This window comes from Cynocephalus volans, chromosome 6 (assembly GCF_027409185.1).
Source record: "Cynocephalus volans isolate mCynVol1 chromosome 6, mCynVol1.pri, whole genome shotgun sequence".
NCBI lineage: Eukaryota > Metazoa > Chordata > Mammalia > Dermoptera > Cynocephalidae > Cynocephalus > Cynocephalus volans.
In genome coordinates this window covers 108,649,757-108,664,014 of record NC_084465.1, presented here as the reverse complement: position 1 = coordinate 108,664,014, position 14,258 = coordinate 108,649,757, and the positions used below count along the sequence as shown (strand labels likewise).

Below are 14,258 nucleotides of genomic sequence, written 5' to 3'. Positions count from 1 at the left end.
TCTTTCCTACCTAGAGCACTCTTTCATGCTTTGGAATTAGGTTAAACAACTCAGCAAACCTAATAGTTCCCTTTAGTCCTCTCTATTTTTTTAAAAGATGAGATCTAGGTATTAACCTGCTGTCTAGTGAAATCTAGTCACTAAATCCTGGCCTGAGAGCCAGCCACATTTCCTTTAGAACAGAAGAAACTAGTTAACTAAGGTGTGTACATTTCTGAGAGCCCAATGTGTGAGTCCTTAAAATGCAGACCTTGCAGGCTCAGACCTGTTTCTCCTAATGCATGTGGAGGAAAGGGAGGCGAGGACGATCACCTGAGGAGTGCAAGAGCTCCAGCTCCAGCACAAACACTCTGCCCCGGGCAGCAGGAAAGGAGGTAGCAAGGACTTGGGCTGACATCTGAAGCACTCAGTTGATGTGCCTGGCAGAGGAGAGCCTCAGGAAGCACAAAATGTCATTCCACCTGTTCTGTCCACAAACCTGAGGTTCCCGCACTGTTTAAAAGGGCACAGTGGCATGTGTGACAAGGCAGAAAAGACGATTACCATTTCAAGGGTCACTTGAATCCTGGTGTTTTCTGCCTAATCAGACATATTGCCTATCTGCTTTTCCCCTTATATTGGAAACATAAAGGTTTTAATCTCCACTCCCATACCTCCAGGCCCTTATAATAATCCTTAGTAAACAACTCAGCATATTGTTTCAAGGAAGCATATGATTAGAGGTATGTGAGAAGTGTATTTATTGAAGGGAAGACTCAGTAAGTTCTAGGATACTGAAAATCAAGAATATCCTAGAGCCAAAACCATCAAAAGTTGAACCAAATCTACTCTATCCATTTGGGCAGTAAATTGGTTCAAATGGAATCCACTGAATTAGTACTGAAAAATAAAAACACTTCCTATTCCATTTACTGTGAAGTCTAATATAAACAACTGACTGCTAAATTTAAACCTAGTAACTCTTGAGTTGTACATATGTAATTACACTTACTTAACAAGTTGCTGCCATGGTAAGTTCTCTAAAGAAGCGGACAAGATTATTAATGTATCAGATGGCATCTGCTAGAATCACTGAAAAAGTTAGCTGGAGGAAACAAAAGCCTTATTATTTGGAGACAGGTGATCATCCCCCAAATCCAGTTGATTGTTATCTACCTTACATATATCTGTGAGAGGATTAATGGCACAGTTTGTTCTGATAAAGTAGGCCAACACTGAATTTAAAATTTAATCATCCTACAATCAGAGCTATAGTGCTATAACCAGCATTTTCACAAAAGGCTTAAAGGTTGAAAGTTGCCTGATGTTAAAAGCCATAACAATAAAAACTGCGTTTTTGTCTCTTGACTACCTTAAATCCCTACCCAAAGCAATGAAGCTATCATCCATGAAGTAGCAGTCCATGAAGAGGTCCATGCCAATGAGTAAAGGTGTTAGAGTGCTGTCATATGTAATAGTCATCAAAGATCACAGACTAATTACAGTCACAACTAGTGTTCCGGAAGATCGCAGAGGAGGTTAGCCGATTTTTTTCAAAAGTTCGTCCTGGGAGCAGTTTTTGACCATAGGTTCAACTTTTTCTTGGGTTGCAAAACTGCATCTGCTTGCAAGTATGAACCAAAATATTTGCAGCGCTTCAGCTGAGGATGCCATTAATTATTCAAGTACATCACATTCAAAATCGCACTGTATTGTAAAAGCAGTTCTTGTAGTTTATGTAACTAACAGACAAGTATAAGTTTTACCTCTTGGTACAGTGAACAACCTGTATAAAGTTTTTACATTCAATTACCACATATTTCAAGATTTTCAATTCAAAACAAAGAAATATACATGGGCTTATTAATCAAGAACACTTTCCTATTTGTCAACTTCATAGCAATATAACACTCAGTCCAACTCTTTTGGTTTGATTTTACATAGATTTTCATTGGATAAGTTCTTTCTGCAAATTAAAAACAAGAAATAAATGCTGTATTTTCCCTTCTCCCACAGTAAGAAAGGTTTAAAATGGAAATTACTTAGATGATTATTTCAATGACATCTCTTAACTTCAGTTCATTAATTTAAAAAACTATAAATAATCTAGCATGAAACTTGTACAAAGAACATCATTAATGTAAAAATATGCAAAGAAAATCACAATACTAACATATCTATGCTAAAGATAGAGAAAAAATATTTAAGTCTTGTAATAGCCTAAATATGCAGCCAATTACCTAATTTTTGCATTGTCAACCATATGAACACATTTGCACTTACAAAGGATAGTAATTAGTATTGCTCTTTAGAGGTCCAACATCTCCACACCCTGTCAGTTCACTTAAGATATTTCCTTATCCAAATGAGAGCCAGTGTAACCAGGAATTTTAAATGCGTCAACTTAAATTAATTAATTTATCAAATTAAGTGGGTAGGCTTAATTTCAAAGCCCATAAAATGTATGGTGTTGGTTCATTTTAATGTTGAAGTGTCTTTTAAATAATCTAATCTTGCAAATCTGCAAGAATCCAATGAAATTTTTTTATAATAGCATTTGTATTTTTATTATCTGTTAGTTTTTAGAGGTAAGCCCTTCACAGTTGATATCCAAGTCATTTTACTTAAGAGCTTGGCAACATGCACATAATCTAACAGTGTAAATATTTTAATAGCAAACATAATTGGCTCTTTAAAATGTGTTCAATTTAAAAAGGGAAACCTATCTTTGGAAATAATTTCAGTGACTCTTAACCTTTTAAAGATTTAAATCCAAGGTACTGCTAGTATTTAACATGTTAGTACAAAAAGAATTATTATGTTCTGATGAAAGCTCTGATATTTCCCAGAAAAATAAAAGCCCAGAGATGTACAGACATACAATTTATTTAAACTTCATGCAATTTAAATAGCCATAGTATAGTTATAAGAAGCTGTAGGACAATTTTTTTCTGTCCATAAGATATAGACTCATTTATAAAAGGAATGGGAAAATTCCATAGTTAAGAAAACACTATTAAATTAAGTTTTATGTTTTGTGACTGGAAATAGTCTGACTAGGCTTTTCTTTTCTGGGGAGCAAGATTATAGGGAAGGGACTTGCCATTAAATATACAAATTATCTTATTTAGAGATAAATCACAATCTAAAAACAGGCCAGTTATTCAAGGGGGATTCCAATAAACCCAGAAACTGTCTCTTCCACTCCCCATTTATACTCATGAAAAATTTCAAAGTCATGATAGTGACAGCAGAAAATCAACCTTCAGTCTAAAACCACCACAATGCTGTACTGTGGTTCATCCAAATCACAGTTAGCAAATTTTAGCTTTATACTCAAGAAAACTCAATTTCAAATAATATTTGATAAAACTTACACTGTGCTTGATTCTATTTATCACTTACTTTTAGTCTGTGCAGATTCTGATGATTCTAAATATATGTTCATTTCATTGCGGGGTTGAGATTTACCTTTAACCAGCAGGGATCATCCAACAAATAATACAAAGCGGAAACTGAGTAACTTGAGGAACTGGCACTTGCAATTGACACGGTTTTCATACTAGATGCATGCAACTCTTATAAATACTAAAGTAGGCATTTTTGCCAGGTCTCAACATGCTTTCTTTATTGTAAATTCCACTAATTTAATGAGTTAATGGAATTTTCTGTAGGGGTACAATTTCATTAAGCTTTACTTTTAAAATATGACAGCATACTGTAGTTTTTATAACAACTTACTGTATTTAACAAATCATGTTAAAATATAAATTGGTGGAAAATAACTGATAAGACCTAGTTACAGCAGAGTCACAGTTGCATAAAGGTATTTATGTGTGCATTAACCGTCAAAACAAGAAGTCAAACTAATTCTTTCCTTTAATACAAACTTGAACATTGTTTGTAAATGCCTCATTTAAAGTAGTGGGTAGGGAAAGAGTTTAGAAAAGCCCAAGTAATAAAATGTATTCAATTACTTGGGAAAGTTAAAAAGCTAATGCAACAATGTTACATTCAGATAAAAAACATTATTCAAAAGCAATTCAAATACCGAAAAGGGTTTCAAATTGAGTATTTTATTAACATGGTAGTTGTTTTTGTAACATGTGCACACACACTCCCACACTCAGAATGATCAGCCTGGGAAAAAAAAAAAAGACTATGCCTAAGGGGAAAATGAAAAATAAAAAATTCCTGTTGGTTTTCATTATTGTAGGCAGTTATGTCCACATCACTTACAAAGCTATTGCCAAATCTGTCCAAGGAAGCAGAGTTTGAAAGGGGGAAAAAAATCTAGGGAAAATTTCAACAGTGGCATAGCAGAGCTCTCAATATGAGAAAGCTGACATAATGTGGACTTTTGCTGTGAATTTTCTCTGCAAAATATGGGGAGAGGTTTATCAATGGGCAGAAAATAAGAGAAGGCGGTGTAAAGTAGGCTTTTGCAGTCAATTTTCCTCACAGTATTGTGCAGGGTCATCAAGAAAATGCTTAGTCTTTCTCTGGAACCAGTTTCAGAACTTTTCCAATTGCAATGGTCTTACCTAGAAATGAAAATTAAAAAAAGAAAAAAACCTTTCAGTAGTTAACAGCAAGTCTATGTAAGGTACTAAAGCTTATTTTAAAATCATAAAAATATTTGTATAATGTAAATTAACTGGTTTTACCGCCAAAGCCATGACTTTCTGATTCCCTATATCAAAAACCTACTCTTGGGGCTGGCCCTGTGGCTCACTCAGGAGAGTGCGGCACTGGTAGCTCCGAGGCCACGGGTTCGGATCCTATATAGGGAGGGCCGGTTCGCTCACTGGCTGAGTGTGGTGCTGAGCACACCGAGCCAAGGATTGCGATCCCCTTACTAGTCAGGAAAACAAACAAACAAACAAAAAAAACCCTACTCTAAGATAAACAAAATGTGGAATATCCATACAATGGAATACTATTCAGCAATAAAAAGGAATGAATGCAATACATACTAAATGGTTGAAAGTTAAAAACATGCTGAGTAATATAAACTAGACTAGACATAAAGGACCACATATTGTATGATTCTATTTATGGAATGTCCAAAAAAGGCAAATAGAAAAAGTAAATTAGTAGTTACCTACGGCAGGGAGTGGTGATTGTAAATGGGTAATAAGGTTTCTTTTTAGGTGTTCTTAATGTTCTAAAATTATAATGTGGTGATGGTTGTGCACCTCTGTCAACAAAGTAATGCTCATTGAAATGTATACTTAAAACAGGTCAATTTCACATTGTGTAAATTATGTCTCAATAAAGCTACTAGAAAAATAAACCTATCTTTAAGCAACTGAAAAGATGTAGCAGTTATTGCTGAACTTCAATCCAGTGAACACATCCTTCTGGAAGTGTTCCTATGGACTGAAAAGGATACAGACCCCAACAGGTCTAGGGAAGAACCTAAAAGCCAATTTATCTTTTAGGAAAAAAATAATTCTGGGGTTAAAAATTCCTGCTGCATTAATTTCTTTTCTTCTGTCTCCCTGATTTTATCGAGTTCTAATTGGTAACTAAAATTTTCATTTTTTTATATTAATAGGATAAACCCAATAACCAGTTTCACTGTTAACAAAAAGTTTTAAGATAAGAACTTTAAAAGTAAAATGAAGTCTTTACACAGTTTTCTCTGAAGTAAGGTTCAGGGACTGTATTTATCACCAGGGATTAGCACACAGTTCCTGACACTTACTAGATATACAGGAAATGTGTGCTAAATGGAATTGGAACATGTGAACTTACTATTCTATATTTCAACTAAACCAGAAAGTTTTGTGTAAAACTTTTCCCCACAGTATTAAAATAGTTATCTAAGTTAGAAATCTTAACAACCCATAAAGAAATGTCTCATAATAGACATTTTATTTTCATACTAAAGAATTTCATAACCCCAAGATAGGAAAATTATAGCTGTTCTGCATCTCCCAGAGGTAGGAAGAAATGGATGCACACAAAAGAACATAAATATTAGACTTCTTAAAAATTAGTATATATATAAAAAATCTGTATATCCTTTATTCTCCACATGTATTACAAATCCACATGGATTTCATCATAGAAATGTCTTATTTAGTAAATAAAATTACTCTCCAAACCCCCTACTCACAAAATATCAAAATTAAGATTCTTATTTCATGTAAAGCATTAGTAAATTTAGCATTACTGCTAAAACGCATGGTCATTTCTGGCTGTTATTTAATACATTCAACTCGTAAAACATTTATTACATGAATATATTATAGAACATGAAACCACATGTTCTTTGAAACTGTTGCAACGTGTACTGTACTGAGATGAAGCTTACCAAAGCTAGGCATTCTAGATATACTACTAGACATCAATTTAAAAGCTCTTACCCTCATCTCTTAAGGTAAAACGACCCATTTGAGGGAAGTCTTTAAAGGTCTCAAGGCAGATGGTTCCTGCAGTCCTTAAACGAGCAATGCACACTTGATCTTGTTTCACAAAACGAGGTCGAGTCTTACTTTTTTCTCCTGATTTTTTGTCTACCAAGCATATTAAGGCCTATCCAAGAAAAAAGGATGAGCTCAGAATAATGTCAAATACAAGAATCTTTAAGAACAGGAGTGCAAATAAAAGCACATCACTGTGCCAATCAGAAACTAGCAAGATAAAAGCACCAATTATCTTAAACTCACTGTTATTTCGACTTCCTCAATACAGGTGTGAATATGCAGCACCGCATTATAACCTGGGCAGATGATGGATTTGTGCTCTATAATCACTATCTGTCAAATAAACAAAAACTTCTTATCCATAAGGGTAAAAAAGAATTGAATGTTCTAAAGTGCTATATAATTAGTGCAATTCACCATCTTAGTAGGACACCAACTTATTTTAGTGTTAGAGGTAATGGGATTTATTAATTTTGTTCACAGGGTGAGTCAAGCTGCCTGACCCCAAAGCATGAATTTCAATATCTTTCTTATACCTTAACAATCTTTTTGGCAAGTGCCTTAATCAACTTTAAGAACACAGCAGGAAGATTTTCTTCTCTGGGAAGGCCTTTCCTTCCTATTCTCCAGGGAATTAAGCTACTCACTACCATTCACATCTACCTGGATGTGAACTTATCATAGCTTTATCCACTTCTCAATATCCAAGGTCCAGTAAAAGTAAACAACCTTATATCTGGCATCAGGAGCTAACCTGATAACAGAACTCAAAAATTCTGTTAACCACACCAGTCACTTACTTAATCATTCTCCTGGGGAGGTCAGGTTGCTAATAACATGGAGAAAATGTGTGTGATTTCCTGTCTGGAAAGTTATTTGTTCTGAATGAGCATACAGACCATGACTTCCAAGGCAACAGTGCCATAGTCAAAGTGAATGTTTAGACATTCAAAAATTGATCAACATCAAAAATAAAAGGGAACTTACAAAGAATACTCCCTACCCAGTAAGCAATTGTACCACCTTGAAGACCTGAGTATGGGAGATACCTCATGGTTGTGATATATAAAGGTTTTATACTATTTCAATTCCCCTTCTACACACTAATATCGGTTAAGTGGCCCATCACCAATAATCAGGACAAAAGGCACTGAAATTCTAATTTCATTCAGATAGTAAAGATCACTAAAACAACTACACAACTAGTTTACCTGGGCATCAAATGTGCGTCCAGAATGACAAAGATTATTAGGATCACAAAGTATGAATCCTGGAAGAATCTCCTCCTCTTCAATTCCTTTCAGTCTTATTTTCAGGTTTTCACCTGGGGCTACAGAATCAGTTTCTACATCATCAGAAAGTATTCCAAGAACTTCCACATTGTGCTTAAAAAAGAAACCAAGATTGGAGGTTTTCTGATGTATTCACTAGATTACAGACTATAGAATGACCTGAATGTTCATTTATTAAAGAGTTTCAAGTCACATTTTTCTGTGGTTGTTGATTAGCCAAAATTCTTATTTGAATAAAAATTCTTATTATATTTGCATGACATGAACTTAATAAAAATCATATCCTATCACTGCCAGTTAAAGTACCGATGTGTCTTTTTTTTTTTTTTTTTTTTTTTAAAGATGACCGGTAAGGGGATCTTAACCCTTGGCTTGGTGTTGTCAGCACCACACTCAGCCAGTGAGCTAACTGGCCATCCCTATATAGGATCTGAACCAGTGGACTTGGTGCTACCAGCACCGCACTCTCCCGAGTAAGCCACGGGCCGGCCCCCCGATGTGTCATCTTTTAAATGTCACATTCTAGTAATTTCCAAATAGAATAGTACAAATTAGCATTTACCTCTTTTATTTTTTCAAAATTAAAACATTAAATTTGATATTTGGGTTTTAACTTTATGGATATAATTTTTATTATGGAATCCCAGGATTTAATAGACACATCTTCCATTACCAATCAATCCCCAAATGTGAAGTGTGCACTTCTCAAAAGTTATTTGAACTAAGCTTTAAAAGCACATTAACTGCTAAATGAGTACAGGGTTTCCTGTTGGTGTGAAGTACATATTCTGAACTAGACTGTGGTGTGGTGATGGCTGCACAACACGGCCGACATACTAAAGGTCACTAATCGTAAGTGTTGTGTGGATCCCCTCTCTCATCACTTGTTCCTTTGCTTCACCTTACTGCCTGCCCAGCAGCAGTGACGTAGGCATAAGAACTGTCGATGTTCACGGACTGTTTTGTTAGAACCAAGACAGAAAAGATCTAAAAATCAATCTGTATCTTGGAACAATTGTGTGTAACACTGAAGTAAAAAATCATCAATTTCTAATTTAACTCACTATTTTTTATAATTCTAAAAAACTGTGGTAAAGTACATGTAACAAAATTTACCATCTTAATCATTTTTAGATACATTCACATTGCTGTACAACCAATGTTCAGAACTCTGAACTCTTCATTTTGCCAAACCAAAACTCTATACCCATTAAACAACAATTCCCTAGTCCTTCAGACCCTGGCAACCACCATTCTACTGTCTATGAATTTGACTACTCTAGGTACCTCCTGTAAGTAGAATCATATAGTATTTATCTTTTTGTGACTGGCTTATTTGACATAGCATAATGTCCTCAAGCAAGGTTCATTCACATTGTGTCATAATTTCCTTCCTTTTAAAGGCTGAATGATGGGACCGGCCCATGGCTCACTCGGGAGAGTGTGGTGCTGATAACACCAAGGCCACGGGTTCAGATCCCATATACGGATGGCTGGTTGGCTCAATGGGTGAGCGTGGCACTGACAACACCAAGTCAAGGGTTAAGATCCCCTTACCAGTCATCTTTAAAAAAAATAATAATAATACAATAAAATAAAAGCTGAATGATGTTCCACTGTATATGTATGTATCACATTTTGTTTAACCATTTATCCATCGATGAGGTGCTTCCACCTTTTGGCTACTGTCATACTATGGTTATACAAATATCTGAGACTCTGCTATCAATTCTTTTCAGTACATACTCAGAAATGGTATTGCTAGTTCACATGGGAATTCCATTTTTAATTTGAGAAACCACTCTACTGTTTTCCACACACACAGCAACTGCACAATTTTACATTACCCCCAGCACTGCACAATGGTTCCAATTTCTCTGCATCCTTACCAACAGTTGCATCTTTTCATGTGCTTGTTGGCTATTTGTACAGATCTTTGGAGAAATGTCTATTCTAATTCTTTGTTAAATTTGGAACTGGATTTTTTTTTTTGGTTGAAGTATAGAAATTCTTTACATATCCTGGATATTAACCCCTTATCAGACAAATGATTTGTAAACATTTTCTCCCATTCTACAGGTTGCCTACCCATTAATTTTATAATGTAAAATAGTCTGGTATCAATGTTTTTAAAACATTCTAGCTGTGTTCCACTGAGACTCAGGAGGACTAAACTAAACTGAGTTTTTAAGGCTTAACAACTCTAGGATATTCTCCACCTGTTCAGTAATTAGTATAAAGTGACAGCTTCTACAGAGAACAGCCACTTCCTCGGAAGTAGTCACTAAGGCCTATTACCTGTAGATATATCATCACCTGCAGATATACCTGCCTACAGAGAATCGTACTTTTTTCTATTGTGATAAAATACACATAAACTTTACTTTTTAAAATCATTTTACAGTATACAGTTCAGTAGCACCTACCATTTTCACAATGTTATACAACCATTTACCAACTGTCTAGTTCCAAACCATCTTCATTCCCCAAAAGGAAACCTGGTGCCCGTTAAGCAGTCACTCTCCACTGCCCTTCCCAACCACCGACCTCCCTCCATCTTCATGACTTCTGTGACAGCTCTGCAGACAAAACTGAGCAAGGATGCGAACTACCATTATTTTCTCTTAGTTGTTAGCCTTCAAGTTGCAGAGATAATTATGTTAGAAAAAGTAGGCTTTAAAATAGAAACACTTTAAAAGAAAAGTACTTTGGTAGGATACCCTAATCAACAATGCATAAGACATCATGAAACCCAAAAGTACAATTTGTGGGTGCCAATCATACCCAAACATTATACTGATACCTTTTCAACTCACTATGCCTAGAATGAACATGGGAAGGAAACTCTCAGTTAAATCTAACAAAATCTCTATGTGGAGGTTATTTGGAGCTGTTAGAGAAGCCCTCTTTCAGGAAACAGGTAGCAGTTTCTTAGCAACAAGTCATTTGCAAATATCAGCAATTGAGCAGTCAGAAATAACACAACAGCTGGCCAGTTAGAGCATGGTGCTGATAACACCAAGGTCAAGGGTTTGGGACCTAGTAAAGGCCAGCTACCAAAAAAAGAAACAAATTATTCCTGGTGATTTTGCATTTTTTAATGAAACGCCAATGATGAAGAAATTACAATAAGATAGCAAAGAGTTAAGAAAAGACCCATTTAGGATAAAGCAAATCCTCTGCTCTCAAAACAAATTAAGAGCATAGCTTGGATACATTATTTTAAAGTATTCGACCTAATTGAACATGCATGCATGCACACACAAAAGAAAGCTTACTATACTGTGATTAAACCTGAGTTTTCATCCCTGGCTTTGTTACTAATTCATTTGGTTAACTGAAGCAAGTCAGCCACTCTCGATCTCTACTGAACTGTCTACAAAATAGGGTTTGATGGTCTCTTCATGATGAATCTTTTAGCTCTAACGTAATATTAATACTGACTCCACCATTTGTCACTGAATAACATAACACCACATATTCTTTCTCACATTTTGTACTTGACATTAATAAAACATGATCCTACCTTTAAGAAGTTGTTTCTTTTAATGGAAATCCCTAAGCTTTTGAAAAGTTCCAGCTCCTTGCTAATATTTTCAAGAGAAAATGTAATGGTAAAGAGCATTACTAATTTTTACCTTGTTTGGCATCATCACAAGCTGCTGGCCTTTACAAATAGATCCTGATTCCAGCTTTCCCAGGACCACTGTGCCCATATCCTGTTGAAATTTCAAATAATCAAATTTCAGACTTTTATTGCTGCTGCACGGCAACTCAGTAACCCAAAGTGAAATTATGCAAGGCTTACTCGTAAAGGAAAATCATTAACTCAAATGGTAGAATGCTTAGGATTAATCTCAAACACATGGGAGGTATACGCTATAATAATTTGTGTCATAAGCATATGTATGGTTATAATATAAATAATATTATGCCTAAGATTTAAAAAGAGAGCATGATGCAAAAAATGGCAGAGAATTTTATCTTGGAGGATCTGAACTGTTTTTACACATTCAGGTTCTCCTGGTTTCTGAGCCTGTTTCCTGATGTATAAAATTGGAAAAACAATACTTGTTTAAGAATTTTAGAATGTAGCCAATGAAATAATAAAGTATTTGAGGAGGGCAAAACATTACAGAAACTGATATTGCAAAACAAATCAAGTTGAAAATCCAGCTAAAAACAATGAAGTTTATTTTTTTTAGACTAACATACAGTATTGGTAAGACTATAGTAAAACCAGCACTCATATGCGGCTGGTGGTAATATAAGTCAACAAAGTATTTTTGGAAGGCTTTTGGAAGACTATCAATACCCATCAATATTAATGTGAAAATCCTTTGAGCCCAGCAGTTTTACTTGCATGAGTTTACTTCTAAGAAAATGATCACTGGCACACTGGGAAACAGCTGAAATAAACTTGCTGAATAAATTATGGTCTATGCCACTAAATAATATGCAGCCATTAGAAACAAAACACAAAACAATGATTTCACCTCCCAAACAACCCAACTTCTTTAATATTTCGGTTACCTTGTATTTATCCACAATTGGCAGCCTGATTGGTCCATCAACTGATCTATTGAAGTTTGGCAAATTATCCAGATATGGAATAAATGGTAATCCACTGAGAACATAACAATATCCATTAAAGAAAATCAACATAAATATCAAAAATTTAAGAAGTTACATGCCTGTAACTTTAAACAAAAAACATGGTTATAACAATATATTCATTCTACCCATGTACTTTTCTTATCCAACCAAGTCATTATTCATTTCACCTCATTTATTCCACAGAAAACTAATATAACAAAATAGCTCAGTATAATAAAGCTTCCCCATAAACTTAAGATTTAGAAAAATATTACATAGCAAATAGTCCATATGTTGTAATAAACTACTACACCCTATTACTTAATTTTTATGGACTTTTCCAGATCTGAAATTGAGATTCCTCAAAATAATTTTCCCTTTAACACTATAGTAAACTATAGTATTTGGACTGGGAGACTTAGTACTCATATTGTCAGAATGGCTATGCTCCCTACATTGATCTACAGATACAATGCAATCCCTATTAAAATCCTAGCTGCCTATTTTGCAGAAATTACAAGCTGATCTTAACATACATATGGAAATTCAAGGGACTCAGAATAGTCAAAACAATCTTGAAAAAGAGAACAAAATTGAAGACCTACACTTCCTGATTTCAAAACATCAGGGCTACTGTAATCAGGACTGTGTGGTACCAGCCTAGGACAAATATATAGATCAATAAAATAGAATTGAGTCTAGAAATAAATTCTTACATTTATGGTCATTTGATTTTCAGTGAAGGTACCAATCCAATTTGACAGAGAAAGAATAGTCTTTTCAACAAATTGTGCCTGAACAATTGGACTCCATATATGCAAAAACAAAATGAATGAAGACAGAACTTACACCTTACACAAAAATTAACTTGAAATATAAAAGCTAAAACTATAACACACTTAGAAGAAAATGGGGCTAAATCTTCATGACGTTGGATTGGGCAATGTTTTCTTAGGTATGACACCAAAAGAATCATCAACAAAAGGAAAAAAATAGATAAAATGGACTTCATCAAAATTAAAACCTTTGAGCTTCCAAAGACACCAACAAGGTGAAAAAGGCAACCCACAGAAAGGGAGAAAATATCTGCTAATCATAAGGGACTTGTACCCAGCACATAAAGAACTCTTACAACTCAATAACAAAAAGACAACTTAATTAAAAAATGTGAAAAGTCCTGGTATTTTTAAAGCCAAGGTTACGGTCAATATTTTCTTAAATTACTTATTAAAACATACACTTTTTTCTTTTTAAGGAAAAAACGGTTACTTACATGTACCAAGGACAAAAATCTGATTGCTCTTTGAGATTTGCTCCAGTCAGTCCTGAGCAGGGCATAAAGTGAATGTCCTTTTTGGGATTGAAGCCAACTTTTTTCAAAAATGGCACTAGTTTCTCCTTACATTCTTCATATCTATAAATATTTATAAATAACTCAATTATAATGTAAACCAAATGAACTCTAGTTTCACCAGGAAACAAATTAAGGTTTAGAAAAACCCTACAGAGAAAGATATACAATAACAAAACCATCCTTTATTCCACTAGCATGTTTATAAAAAACACAGTAAGACATCTAAGCTTACCTCTCATTGCTCCAATTTACTGTTGGATCATCCATCTTATTAATAAGCACAATTAAGTGTTTTACACCTGCTGTCTTTGCCAACATTGCATGTTCTCTCGTCTGTCCTCCTTTTTCAAATCCAGTTTCAAACTCTCCTTTCCTGGCTGAGATTACCTATTGCAAGCAATCAAATTGTGTACTCTTACACATTCATGCATACCCTTCTAGCAGTAAAACATCTTTCCTTTCAGTTACATCAGTTTTTTTTGCAAGAAAATAGAAACGAATGAGTTACAATGTATATGCTCCTGAACATCACAAATCAAACAATGTCTAGAGGTTTAAGATTTTGGAATGTTTCACCTAACCCCTTAACTTCCCCAAATCTAG

General features: G+C 34.8%; 1 protein-coding gene across 3 annotated transcripts in view; it reads right to left on the bottom strand.

The window, feature by feature from the left end:
• Positions 1–409: 409 nt before the first annotated feature.
• GSPT1 (G1 to S phase transition 1) overlaps positions 410–14,258 on the bottom strand; it is a 35,258-nt gene continuing 21,409 nt past the window's right edge. For all 3 annotated transcript variants that reach the window (XM_063098824.1, XM_063098823.1, XM_063098825.1), the window contains exons 8-15: positions 13,888–14,042; positions 13,575–13,715; positions 12,239–12,332; positions 11,344–11,424; positions 7,625–7,798; positions 6,657–6,746; positions 6,354–6,522; positions 410–4,523 (exon numbers count right to left, since the gene is read on the bottom strand). In XM_063098824.1, the coding sequence (XP_062954894.1) occupies positions 4,471–4,523; positions 6,354–6,522; positions 6,657–6,746; positions 7,625–7,798; positions 11,344–11,424; positions 12,239–12,332; positions 13,575–13,715; positions 13,888–14,042 (957 nt within the window). In that variant the 3' untranslated portion in view covers positions 410–4,470. The remainder of the gene's footprint in view (positions 4,524–6,353; positions 6,523–6,656; positions 6,747–7,624; positions 7,799–11,343; positions 11,425–12,238; positions 12,333–13,574; positions 13,716–13,887; positions 14,043–14,258) is intronic.